A 12,366-nucleotide genomic window follows, 5' to 3' on the forward strand; every position below is an offset into this window, starting at 1 on the left:
AAAACTTAAGTTTGATAAGGAATTATTTTTAATACACTCATTATACTCTTTTAAGTTAATCTTAATTTTAATTCACTTTTGATTTGGGATTAAATGGATGTGTTACAAAATATTTCTCATCATATTTTCATAAGTCAATATCAATTTTAACTTATTTTTTATGTACAACTTCAACTCTATTTTTGTCTTTGCGAAACCTTCAAGTCATGTTTTTAATTTCGAATGTCAAGTTGTTGCTATGCCCTTCATGAAACGGTTGTGACTCCATCATATGTAACACCCCTTAATCTCATATCGGGAGTGATATATCCCTCATATAATGATTAAAGCAAAATTAAACAAGACATGTAACACCTCGCTTTAGTGTCATATTAGGAGTGGATTAATACTTAAATCAACTTATAAGAGTTTGATAAGGAATTATTTTTAATACACCCATCATACTCTTATAAATCAATCTTAATCTTAACCTACTTCTGATTTAAGTTTAAATGGAAGTGTTACTAAATATTTATCATCAACTTTAATAAGAAATAAACCAAGTTTACTTTTGTATTTGGGAGCAGACATATTGATCAATATTGATCATGTTTTTTTTCTTGTTGGAAGCCTTCAACTCATATTTGTAATTTCGAATGTCAAGTTATTGTTGTACTCTTCATGGAACAAGTATGGTTATGACTTCTTTATATTTAAAATCATTTAATCTTGAGAGTCAATCTCAGTTTTAGTTCACTTTTGATTTGAGATTAAATAAATATGTTATAATTTTTTTCCTTTATTATCGTCTTAATCATTCTTAAATAAAGAAACAAACCAATTCTCGATTTGTGAGTTGAAATGTTGATTATCTCTTCTTTATTAAATGTTCTATAATCAAATGTCATGTCCTTTATATAATGGTTGAAGGACAGTTAAATAAGTTATATAATACCTTACTCTAATCTCATGTTGGGAATGGAATAATACTTAAATCAACTTATAAAAGTTTGATGGAGAATTATATTTAATATACCTATCACACTTTACAAGCTAATCTGAGTCTTAATCCACTTTTGATTTGAGATTAAATGAATTTATTATAAATTATTTCTCATCATATCTTCATAAAATCTTTGTCAAACAAGAAACAAACTAAGTTCACTTTTGTAATTGAGAGTTGAAATATTAATCATGTTTTCCTTGTTGGAAGCTTTTAACTCATGTTTTTAATTTTGAGTGTCATGTTATTACAATGCCCTTCATAGAACACCGACACTCCCTTAATCTTATATTGGAAGTGGATTAATACTTAAATCATCTTATAAGAGTTTGATAAAGAATTATTTCTAATATACCCATCACATTCTTACAAATCAATCTTAGTCTTAATTCACTACTGATTTGAGATTAAATAAACACGAGTGTCATATTCCCTTCATATAATGATTGAAGCAAAGTTAAATAAGATATGCATCGCCTAGCTTTAATCTCATATCACATATGGATTAATACTTAAATCAACTTATAAGAATTTGATCAAAACTTATTTTTAATACACCCAACACACTCTAACAAGTCAATCTCAATCTTAATCCAATTTTGAATTAAGATTAAATAGATACATTATAAAATTTTTCTCATCATATCTTTATAAGTTAATCTTTTTCTTAACTCTTATCGATGTGAGACTTCAACAAGAAATAAACCAAGTCCGGTTTTGCATTTGGGGGCTGAAATGTTGATCTATGTTTTTCTTGTTGAAAGCCTTCAATTAATGTTTTTAATTTCAAGTGTCAAGTTATTGATATGCCCTTCATAAAAGAGAAATTATTGTGACTCTTTCAATTGTAAAACTCTTTAATCTTATATCAAGAGTGTCAAGTTTTTAATCCCTTCAAATGTAACACCTTAATATCGAGAGTATCATATGTCCTACATATAATAATTGAAATAAAGTTAAACAAGATGTACAACCTCTCGCTAGCTTTAGTCTCTATTGGAAATGAAATAATACTTAAATCAATTTGTAATAGTTTGATGGAGAATTATTTTCAGTATACCCATTACACTATTATAAGTCAATCTATCAACTTCTGATTTATGATTAAATAGATGTATTACAAAATATTTCTCGTCATATTTTCATAAGTCAATCTTAGTCTTGACTCATTTTCGATGTAAGACTTTAAACAAAAACAAACTAAATTTATTTTTGCACATGAGAGTTGAAACGTTATCATGTTTTTCTTATTAGAAGCCTTCAACTCATATTTTTAATTTCGAGTATTAAATTATTACTATTCTCTTCATGAAATATCGATAGTTAGGATTTCTTCAGATAGGAGAAAGGATTTCCCTCAACAGAATAAAGGATTTTTCTCAACAAAATAGAGAGATTTCCTCGTATAGTTAGAAAAATCTTATCTTCTATCAGTAACATCCCTTAATCTCATATGGAGAGTATGAACCTTATAACTCATAACACCCCTTATCTTTTCTTAGGAGTGTCATATGCTCTTCTTATAACGATTAAAGTAAAGATAAAAATGATATGCTTAATACTTAAATCAACTTATAAGAGTTTGATAGGGGTATTATTTTTAATACACCCATCACACAGTTATAAATCAATCTTAATCTTAATCCACTTCTGATTTGAGATTAATTAGATGTATTATAAAATATTTCTAATCATATCTTGATAAGTTAATCTTAGTTTTAAGAAATTTTCGCTATGGGACTTCAATAAGAAACAAACGCTTTTGGATTTGAGAGTAGAAATGTTGATTATGTCTTCGTTGTTGGAAGCCTTCAACTCATGTTTTTAATTTTGAGTGTCAAATTATTACTATACCTTTTATATAACACATGATTGCGACTCATTTAGTTCTATTTAATCTTATATTAGGAGTAAATTAATACTTAAATTAAGTTATAAGAATTTGATGATTGATTTGGGATTAAATCGATATATTGTAAAATATTTCATTCGATCTTAATTTGTTTTTGATATAAAATTATTATTTTATTTTTAAAGTAAAAAATAAAAATAAAAAATCTATTTTCAGGTAAATAAGAAGTTGTGTCAGATAATTTATACTCACAAATAAATAAATAAATAAATAAATAAATAAATTTAACGTTCGCTTAGCCGCGTTGATAAGTGGTGACAATATAATTCCAATACACAACCCTTTCGCTCTCGGAGCCCTCTCTTTCTCCCGTGACGCGGCGTGCACCACTGGGAGTGCTCGCTATAATTATCGAGACCCTTTTCGGTTCATCTGTCTCCTCTTCTTGGTACGTAGGTCTGTTCTTGATGCCGCCAAGTTCTTCGGTGAGTCGATCTTGGTCGATTTGAGTCGATCACAAGGCATGTATCTCTTATATGCTGTCTCCTGAATCGATCAAAGAGAGATCTCGCAGAAGCTGGCCATCTAGGGTTTGGCGTGGGGGTCGGCAACTCGAGGGCTAGAGCGGCAAATCACGCCTTCTTGCAGATTGTGGCTTATTTTGGAGGAGGTGCACAATGTTTAGCATGCTATTCTGGAGGCCCAGGGAGCAGCCACATACCTTTTCTACGATTGATAAACTCAATAAGGTACCTTTGGCTTGCTTGTTTTGTTGATGTTGTTTATTTTGAGTAGATGATCGGTCTTGATCGTCGTTGTAACTTCATCATGGCGAAGATTTTTGTAGATGATCGACTATGAGATGAACCCTGGGTAGCATAGTGTTTGTTTCTGCTTGGTTTGGCCTTTGTAGTTCTGTTTTATCTGGTACGAGAAGTGGCACTTGCGAAGGTCTTCTGGTTTTAGATGTATAAATTGATTTCTTCATCTCGGCCTTTTGTTGATCTGGTATTGACTGTTTGATTTGAAGTTGATAATCACCAATCTCCACTAAATTTGTCCAGATTACATTCTGTTTCATGCTTGCCATTCTACTCGGTACGTTTAATAATGTATTTGATATATGTTCAGTTTTCTGGTAACAAGGGTTGTTAGTAAGGCCTGAAAATAATGCGATGAAAATATTAAAAATCGAGAAGTAATTTATGCAAGAAAAAAATTATTCTTATCTAGAAGAATAAACTATGAGAATCTCTCCAGGAACAATGAGATGAAGCGCTTCATTTTTAGTATGTGTCTTGGAGTGGAGAATTAAATGATAGGTACACAATATATGTTATGGAGATAGCATAGCAAATTAAGCTGATATGTACACTGGTAAATTATTAACATTGGATAGGGAACTTTTACAAAGTTGAAACAAAATTGATGTAAAAGATTTATGTGATTGTGATAGTGATAGGAAGGTCTCATGTATGAAGTATGGACTACACCTTTCATTTTAACATTTCACATACTGTTTACGAGAGGATGGATTAGTTGTTTTCTTGAAATCATAACTGGTACCACTAGAAGAGTGATTCCAACTTCTAGAACTTAAGTGAATTAATTTCTTCCTCAATGAGTTTCATCTAATCGCTATATAAGAACAGAAGAAAGAAGAGAAGCAGGTGACAGGGGTCCTTTCTAAGAAGGACTTACTCAAAATGTGATCTTTTGAAAGAAGACAATCAGCTGACCGGTGAAAGGATAAAAATGGTATGCCATTACGTGATCTAGGAGGTGAGAGAGAGAGAGAGAGAGGTCCTAACTCCCAATTGTCATTGCTCATAGGTATTTACAGAAGCCAACTCCCATTAGTTTGTGGCTGGAAGTTAAGGTCTTTGAAGACCTTATGTTTTCCTGGTATTGACAATTAATCCTTTTTTTATTCTATTATTTCTCAAGATAAACTTGGAAGAAAAGACTTGCCATGGAAATTGCAAATCTTGTTGTCAGATTTGAACATCTACCTTGTGTGTCTTTTTTTTTAAGCTTGTCCAACAAGAGAGAAATTATTCAGAAATCCTTCAATCTTGAAAGAAGTCTATATGAATGTACATTGTAAGGTTTAGTCAGTGAACTATGTTGTTTAGTGAACCTGAAATGTTTAAAGCAGTTACATTACATTACTGTGCTTGAAGCATGATTACTGGATGAAATAAGATTTGTGGTTGTGTTTTGCGAATATGACTAGCTTAGTCAATCAAACGTAAAGTTTCATCATATTATGTTTTCAACTTTTTTGTACTTGCAGATTCATACGTAAAGTTCAATGCATAGTACAAGAAAGGTTTGTTGTCAGATGAAAGTAATATACTGTTCATATTACTTATATCTAATTTGCATGAATTTATTCATTATTCCTTGCAGATCTGGTTGTTTAGTGCAACTTTTAGAGTAGTTGCTATTGTTGTCTCCATGATTCATGATCTCTTTATAACTTGGTGTTATATATGTAATTCAGACACTTGCTATGCTAGAGAAAAAGGAGCAAGTTCTTCTGAAGAAGGCGGCTGCAGAGGTTGAAAAGGCTAAGGAGTTTACAAGAGCAAAGAACAAGAGAGGTGGGTGTTGTAATCTACTATAGGAGTTTTGTCACAGATTATCTCATGGTAGCAGCCTATGACTCTAATGGTGTGATTTAGTACAATGTCTACAATTGGCTTTCCATGAAACATGTCTCTCATAAGTTCATCCATCAGGATACAGTATCTGTAGATTATTTTATTTGTCTACCATATCATGCATATCTATTCTGTATGGCTTACTAGTCCTAAAGTTCGTAAATTGGACAAAGTACTCAAATTATGGACATCCTTATGGCACTAGGAGTATTACCATTTGACCTTTTTCTGTTAGGTCCATCCTCCATGTTGTGGTAGGTCTCCTTGCTGATTTTGAGTTGTAAAAGTTAAATTTCCATTGATGATAAATGCATTACATGCTTTGTAGATATGGAGGTATCATCTGGTTCTGTCTTTCTGTAATTTTTTTTTCATGTTTTATGTTAATTCAATATTTTCGTTCACTTGAAATTTTGCTGATAAATTTTCTCATTTTCATTTATTGAGATGATAAAGAGCTAAACGGTCAACACAACTAAGGGTTTAAGAATATGGTGAATGATTTTAGTGTATCTATTAACCTCAAACATTGCACTAACACATCCTTCAGATAAAAAATTAAGTTTATTCACAACTCTGATCGTCCCTTGTGATTGCAGGATACTTCCACTAGGTTGCTTTAATCAAGAAGACGATTCTTATTTGTTTGCCCATCCATTGTGTCTTTTCTTAGCTTCTCTTGGTTGACTCCCTAGTGTTTGGATGTTTTGGCTTTGTGTACCTTGTATTAACAGTTTCCATCTTTGTCCTTCATATTTTTTCACCATGAAGTTGGTCCTATTTAAGTATTTAGGATGATTTAGTTGCTTCAGTTGGACATGTACTCTAGCTTGTTTGTCGATCATCAAAGAATTCTTAATGAAGATACCAAACAACTTATTGTGATTTTTAGATAATGTACATTAATAAGCAAGATTTTATTTGTAAACGATAAGGGAAAGTCTCTTTGCCTATAATTTCATCATGTTTTGCAGTTTAACAACCTACCATCTATAAATTGTCAAGGACATCATCTTGTTCTTTGCCTATCTTTCTCAAATTATACCCATTTTTCCTGCAACATTATGCATTTTGTAGTTAGCACAATTTTGAAAATCTTCATGATTCATTCTTCTCTAAAATCATCTCTGGTTAGTAGCAAGGAGGTTGAAGTGGATTTTACTTACTTTATAAAATTGATAGGCACACACCAACCTACCCGCAGAAGGGATGTATTGTATATATTATTGGTTTAAAGGGCATTTGGTGAAGAGAGAAGATGGGATCACATGCTGGAGGATCCATTGTATATTCATTTAGGTGAATGGAATTTGGTTTTGTATAATAGAAATAAATCTCAATCTTAAAAATTGCAATGTTGTCATAATAATGATCCTACATTGGATTGATAAGGAATCATAGGATCAATTTAATAATATAATATGACCAATATAAATATATAACAAAGATCTATTTTGGTGGATTCATAGTACTTCTCAAAAAACAATTTAACTAAAGATAATTTGCATGTCAGTGGTATATTTAGAGGGTTAGGATGTTTTGATGATGTATTCTTATTGTTTTTATAGCCAACAATCTTACAAGAACAATCATCTATTTATAAAATTGAGGGTGTTTTTTTATTTTTGTACCATTACAGCTGCTATACAATGCTTGAAAAGGAAAAGGCTCTATGAGCAACAAGTTGAACAGCTTGGGAACTTCCAGTTGCGGCTTCATGATCAGGTTTCTTTTTTAGATTAAAGATGATTTTTCCTATGTTTATCTCTCATAATCAAGTTTATATTACTTCTTTTGGGGGGCTTGTTTATTTGTCAGATAATAATGTTAGAAGGTGCAAAAGCTACAACAGAGACTGTTGATGCATTGAGAACTGGAGCAGCAGCTATGAAGGCTGTGCAGAAGGCAACGTGAGTAGATAATATATGTTCAATTGGACATTGTATATAATGTTTGACTTGAATATGACCGTCTTATTCCTTCAGTAAATAGATGCATGTCTTAACTGTTATGTTAGGCTATAGAAGGTATTTTGCACTCTTTACCTATAAGAAAAAACAAGCTTCATGACCAGACTTTGTCTGACTCTTGTTGAATTGTGTTTAATCTAATTATTCTGAAGCTCTGTGATTTATACATCTTAATTTTTCATTTATGTTGCTTGTGACAGTAATATTGATGATGTTGACAAGACAATGGATGAAATCAATGAGCAGACAGAGAGCATGAAACAAATTCAGGAAGCATTATCTGCTCCTATTGGAGGAGCAGCCGATTTTGATGAAGTACTTGCTTTCAAAATTATCTCCGATTTATTCTCCTTTTGTCTCTTGCGGTGTTTACTGTCTGTTTTGGATTTTTCAGGATGAATTGGAAGCAGAACTTGAAGAGTTGGAGGGTGTTAAGTTGGAGGAACAGGTGCTTCAGACAGCCACAACTGCTCCTGCTCCTCCAGTCCAAGTTCCTGCTGTTAGACTTCCCACTCAACCTGTGCCACATAAGAATACTTCTGATGCAGATGAATTTGCTGCATTACAAGCTGAGATGGCCATTTAGTGAGGTATTATGCCTTCTTATTACTGCACTTTGTGGCAAAAATAGAGTTTGCAGTTTTTTGAGTCAAACTACTATTGTTTCTGAAGTGATTCCACGTTGGATATATTATTTTGCAGGTCAACTCAATGGCTCCAAGAATGCACGTCCAAATTATTTCTGTAAATGATTTAGTATACTCTGATAGTTGTAGCAAGATGCTTTAAGCTGATAGATTTGGTCCTTTGGTGTGCATAAGTTTTAGCTGAGAGACGAGCTTCCTGTCTTCATAAATGGTTTTTTGAGCTGTCATTTCTGTAAACAATTCTGACTTGTTCTTGCCCACTATCTATTGATGCACATATATGTTATCCTAGTTCTCATAGAAGAGAAAATTGTGCCAAAGAATGAGAATTGATGTACGGTTCTATATTTCAAATACTGGATCATGCTACTCTATCCCCGGATCAGTATGGGTCCAGTTCGTTCTGGTTCTGGCATATACCGATACATGGTACACCAGTGGATGATCTCTTCCAAGTATTGTTTTAACTTTAGAGCTGAACCATAGCAGGAGTATGAACCAAGAACTCATTCTTTCACCTGTAGATCATATTGTTTGCAGTTATCGAACAATTAGCATCATCGTTCTTTGTGTGGGCGCAAATGGTTCACCCTTCTTTGAGCCATGAATCGGCCAAGGTAACCCGAACACTCTACTCTAACAGTGTTACTTCTTCCTCTACTAACACACAGATCGTCTTGTCTGACCTCACACTGTGTGCCATCTATCATCGTTAGTCAGTGTGGCAACCATCACTTCTCCTGTGCTTAACCTCTGCTCAGCTCCTCCTTCAACATAGCTGTAGTTGACAGCGAGGAAGCCGCAATTACCAATCAGGTCCACAGGTATCCTCCTTTCTTCTCCTCCCCTCAGATCTCCCAACACTATCCAACTGCCCTCACCTCCTATCCTCAGTTGCGTCTCTCTGATCATACCACCAAGCAATCTAGCTAAGAACTCGTCAAACTCCTGCAGTATACCCCCAGTTGACATCCCAAACCCAGAGCCGATATGAAATCTGTGAACCGGGATTGGGAACTCTAGGTCTCTGCAAACATAGCTTCGGGTCGAACTGTCTGAAAGGTGAAGGATGCAAGCAAGTGGGTTGTGGTGCACTCGGTCCTCCAGTATCTTGAGGCTTTTCCGGAGCCCTTCAACAGGTTCAGCTTCTCCAACACAAACTATGCGATCGATGGCTTGCACTGCTGCCTGCTTCCCTTGAGAAGACATCCGCCTTAGAGGAAAGGCACGGGTAGCAGTGGTGGCATAAGTGATGATGGCCAGCCGGTCTACAGCACGCAGCGAGAGGACCACAAGCACCATGGATTGCTTGAGGAGCCTTAGATAAGACCCACTCGGGCTCGCGACAAGAACCAGATCAATTGCCTGTCTCTGAGAGAGATTTACAGATAGGTAGGCTCTCTTCTGCCCATTCGGTGAAGTATCCTGCTGCAGAGACACAGCTACAGAAGATATAGCCAGTTGTGAGCGGCTGTGCAATGACACAGGTGTATGGCACAGGGATAACAGCCAGGGAAGTGATTACCTGATGGTGCTGAAGCTGGAATGATTGCAAAGTGGAGGCGAGGGTGGATGGGTTCAGTGTCTTCTTCAAGCTCGACAGGTTCATCATCATTGTAACAATTGGCATGGAGAAAGGATCTGTGGTTGACGCTGGAAGCGGTAATTGAATCATCAAGGATGCGGAGGACGGGATCAGTGTTGTTTATGGAGGGTGCAGTGAGCTCGTGTGGAAGCTGTGACCAATGTGCTCGGCAAATGGGGCATGTAATGCTTCCGTGCCGGATGTTGGATGCAATGCACATGAAGTGAAAAGTATGCATGCATTGAGCTGTGAAAATTCTCTGGTTGCCAGCGACATCAGCGCTTCCATTATCACAACTGAGATGCTCCAAGCATATTGCGCATGCTCTCTGCAATTAGTGTAAGAAAGGAAGCTTCAGTAGCAGTTGTTAGAAGGCTAGCAGGGAACTGAGAAGAATATAAGCAACAACTCAGGAACTATGACTTCACTATTCTTGTCTCTTAGGATCTGTCTGCACCACTAAGATTAACATAATGTGTAAATCATGTGAGAATGCATCATTCACACAAAATGTATAACCATAATGGCTGACTATAAATTGATGCTAACATGGTGCTGGCAACTGTTGCCTATGCAGAAACCATATGAGATCTTGCCATTTCATGTGTACTGGCAGCTGTTGCCAACATCAGCACCAATGAGATTCTAACATTAAAATGCTTGCTTTGTCTTGTTATGCTTGTGGAGTTGCCACAGATATTAAGTAATACATTGTTTCATATTAAGATGTGAAAAAAGCAATAAATTTTATGAACAATGATCACAATAACCTAGCCTATTTACTGCTAATATACTGCCATTAGAGATATGTGTAACTAGTTTGAGCACTTTGATGTGTACAAAAGCAAATAACAGCAGTCATTATAGCTTATATATTGCTAATATACTGCCATAAGAGATTGTATATAACTAGCTCGAGCACTTTGATATACAAAAGCAAAAGGATAAAAAAAAAACCATTATCAAAAGGTAAACTCGGGAAGAACAATAAGAAATATTTAATTCTGAGATCAAAAGACTCATGTTTGTAAATCAACACAACTAAAGAAACTTAGCTACTTAAACAATATACAAGAACTAAAATCTGATTCAAGTTTAAAGGCGTCACTGAATTAAGTATATATGAAAATCACAATGAGAATTAAGAACAATATGCATCAGCATATTTGTCTTAAGGATTAGACATAATTTAAATAACAAAAGAACAGTTATGCATCAGTACATTTGTATTAATTTTACGGTGTTGAACTGTTAGAGGATGAACCAGATAGGAAGTATGAAGAAGAAAGAACAGTACCTTATTATCAGGGGCGCCTTTTTGCTCTAATCCCTCAGGTTTTCCTTCTGCAATCTCGTCCGTTTTACTAGCGGTGGAGCATGAGATCTGAGTAGTGGAATTGAATCAGGGAACATTAGAATAGAAGTTAAAAGCTAAAAACACAAGATGGAGGAAAGGGGAAAATGAAAAGAAGATTTACTGACAAAAGAACAGGATAATGATTAAAAAGTGGAGAATTCATACGCACTGTTGTTGGGGCATCTAGTTATTGACATGCATATTAGAAGAACTAATGTGGTAGCATAAAATCCCAAAGATTTTTAGCGGTTAGTATGATCTAAGCTACTAAATTCAGTATAAAAAGTATAAGGTTGTAAGAACAAGCTCACTGAAGGAGAAAATTGATTGATTTCGGACAAGATTAGGACACTCCGCGGATGAACGAGGGACTGATTGCGAGACGAAGTATACTTGGAAGCCTAAATTAACCTACAAAGAGAAAAATGCCCTAATTCGACGCAAGGCGTTGGGCAAAATGCCCGATTTTGATCGATTCTGTCACGAGAACCACTGCGTAGGAGAGAAATTGGGGTCAATGCACCACAGTTGCGATCCAAAATCGTATCTTTTCGAGGAAAAGATCCAGGAGAAATAGCACCTCACAAGTACAAGAAAACAGCCGATCTGTTATCGCTTTCTTTTAGGGGGAAATCGAGACAAGAACGGAGGTAAAACAGAAAGAAAGAGGGAACACCGTTTCATCGGAAGGGGCGTCACCGGGGAAGGAAGCACATGGGAAGCCGATCCTCTTCGCCGCTCTCCTCCATCTCGATGTCCCTCCACCCATTCCAGCCCACCGCCGAAGCAGAGCAAAACGCTTCGCCTCCTCCGATGTGGTCTTCGCTGCCGCCGCTCCACGCGCGGACACAAAGTCCACCTTTTGCCTTGCCCAGAGTCGGACGGGTCGAAGCAGCAGCTAAAGGTCAAGATTGGCATGCAGCAGAAGCAGTGGAACGTGGGATTGTCATCCAAGTGTTGAGAGATGGCCATAGGGCCGGTTGGTGGAAAAGATCACGAGGATGGTGAGGTCACTGGAGCAGCGGTTAATACTTATTATGGATTTGATACCAAAATATTTCTTTTTTGTTCTCTTTTTTTTTTTGGGAAAGTGTTCAATTTGCAAAATTCTCTAATAATATTTTTTTATTTAATACATGAAATACTTGTAGTCATCAACTTCTTTTTTTATTTTTTAATATCTCGATCCATATTCTATTATTTTTATATTATATTATATTATATTTTTTTCATTGTTGTTCTTTGACTAGCATCTAATGCAATCCAATTAAGATCTCAAATATTTAAAAGCATGCAGAATTGGCTGT

At 35.3% G+C, this 12,366-nt stretch overlaps 2 protein-coding genes across 7 annotated transcripts; one reads left to right on the plus strand and one right to left on the minus strand.

Annotated features, from left to right (window-relative positions):
• The first annotated feature begins 3,163 nt into the window (after window positions 1-3,163).
• Window positions 3,164-8,408, plus strand: LOC103980756 (vacuolar protein sorting-associated protein 32 homolog 2). 5 transcript variants are annotated; one of them, XM_009397251.3, is made up of 8 exons: window positions 3,164-3,282; window positions 3,396-3,583; window positions 5,341-5,440; window positions 7,140-7,225; window positions 7,319-7,410; window positions 7,671-7,785; window positions 7,865-8,060; window positions 8,173-8,408. In XM_009397251.3, exons 2-7 carry the CDS (start codon window positions 3,512-3,514, stop codon window positions 8,054-8,056), a joined length of 657 nt encoding a protein of 218 aa, XP_009395526.2. In that variant the 5' UTR covers window positions 3,164-3,282; window positions 3,396-3,511; the 3' UTR covers window positions 8,057-8,060; window positions 8,173-8,408. The 5 variants fall into 5 exon arrangements, with proteins under 5 accessions (XP_009395526.2, XP_009395524.2, XP_065015905.1 ...); XM_009397249.3 differs by having other exon boundaries at window positions 3,169-3,319; window positions 3,409-3,583; XM_009397250.3 differs by having other exon boundaries at window positions 3,172-3,319.
• Window positions 8,409-8,611: 203 nt separating this feature from the next.
• LOC135643165 (E3 ubiquitin-protein ligase WAV3-like) lies at window positions 8,612-12,062 on the minus strand. Of its 2 annotated transcripts, none has more exons than XM_065159818.1 (4): window positions 11,759-12,062; window positions 11,000-11,086; window positions 9,643-10,030; window positions 8,612-9,559 (listed from the first exon to the last, which is right to left on the minus strand). In XM_065159818.1, the coding sequence occupies exons 1-4, from the start codon at window positions 12,029-12,031 to the stop codon at window positions 8,805-8,807; spliced, it is 1,503 nt and encodes a 500-aa protein (XP_065015890.1). In that variant the 5' UTR covers window positions 12,032-12,062; the 3' UTR covers window positions 8,612-8,804. The 2 variants fall into 2 exon arrangements, with proteins under 2 accessions (XP_065015890.1, XP_065015898.1); XM_065159826.1 differs by having other exon boundaries at window positions 11,736-11,976.
• Window positions 12,063-12,366: the final 304 nt, after the last annotated feature.

The sequence above is a fragment of the Musa acuminata genome, chromosome BXJ1-4 (assembly GCF_036884655.1).
Source record: "Musa acuminata AAA Group cultivar baxijiao chromosome BXJ1-4, Cavendish_Baxijiao_AAA, whole genome shotgun sequence".
NCBI classification, from domain to species: Eukaryota; Viridiplantae; Streptophyta; class Magnoliopsida; order Zingiberales; family Musaceae; genus Musa; species Musa acuminata.

What these genes read in the sequence shown, in the direction of transcription:
- LOC103980756 (XM_009397251.3), top strand. Translation starts at nt 3,512, where the DNA reads ATGTTTAGCATGCTATTCTGGAGGCCCAGGGAGCAGCCACATACCTTT. An exon ending in AAGGCTGTGCAGAAGGCAAC is followed by an intron (nt 7,411 to 7,670) that starts GTGAGTAGATAA and finishes TGCTTGTGACAG; the next exon opens with TAATATTGATGATGTTGACA. An exon ending in GAGCAGCCGATTTTGATGAA is followed by an intron (nt 7,786 to 7,864) that starts GTACTTGCTTTC and finishes TGGATTTTTCAG; the next exon opens with GATGAATTGGAAGCAGAACT.
- LOC135643165 (XM_065159818.1), bottom strand. Translation starts at nt 12,031, where the DNA reads ATGGCCATCTCTCAACACTTGGATGACAATCCCACGTTCCACTGCTTC. An exon ending in AAGGCGCCCCTGATAATAAG is followed by an intron (nt 10,031 to 10,999) that starts GTACTGTTCTTT and finishes CACTAATTGCAG; the next exon opens with AGAGCATGCGCAATATGCTT. An exon ending in TCCAGCTTCAGCACCATCAG is followed by an intron (nt 9,560 to 9,642) that starts GTAATCACTTCC and finishes TATCTTCTGTAG; the next exon opens with CTGTGTCTCTGCAGCAGGAT.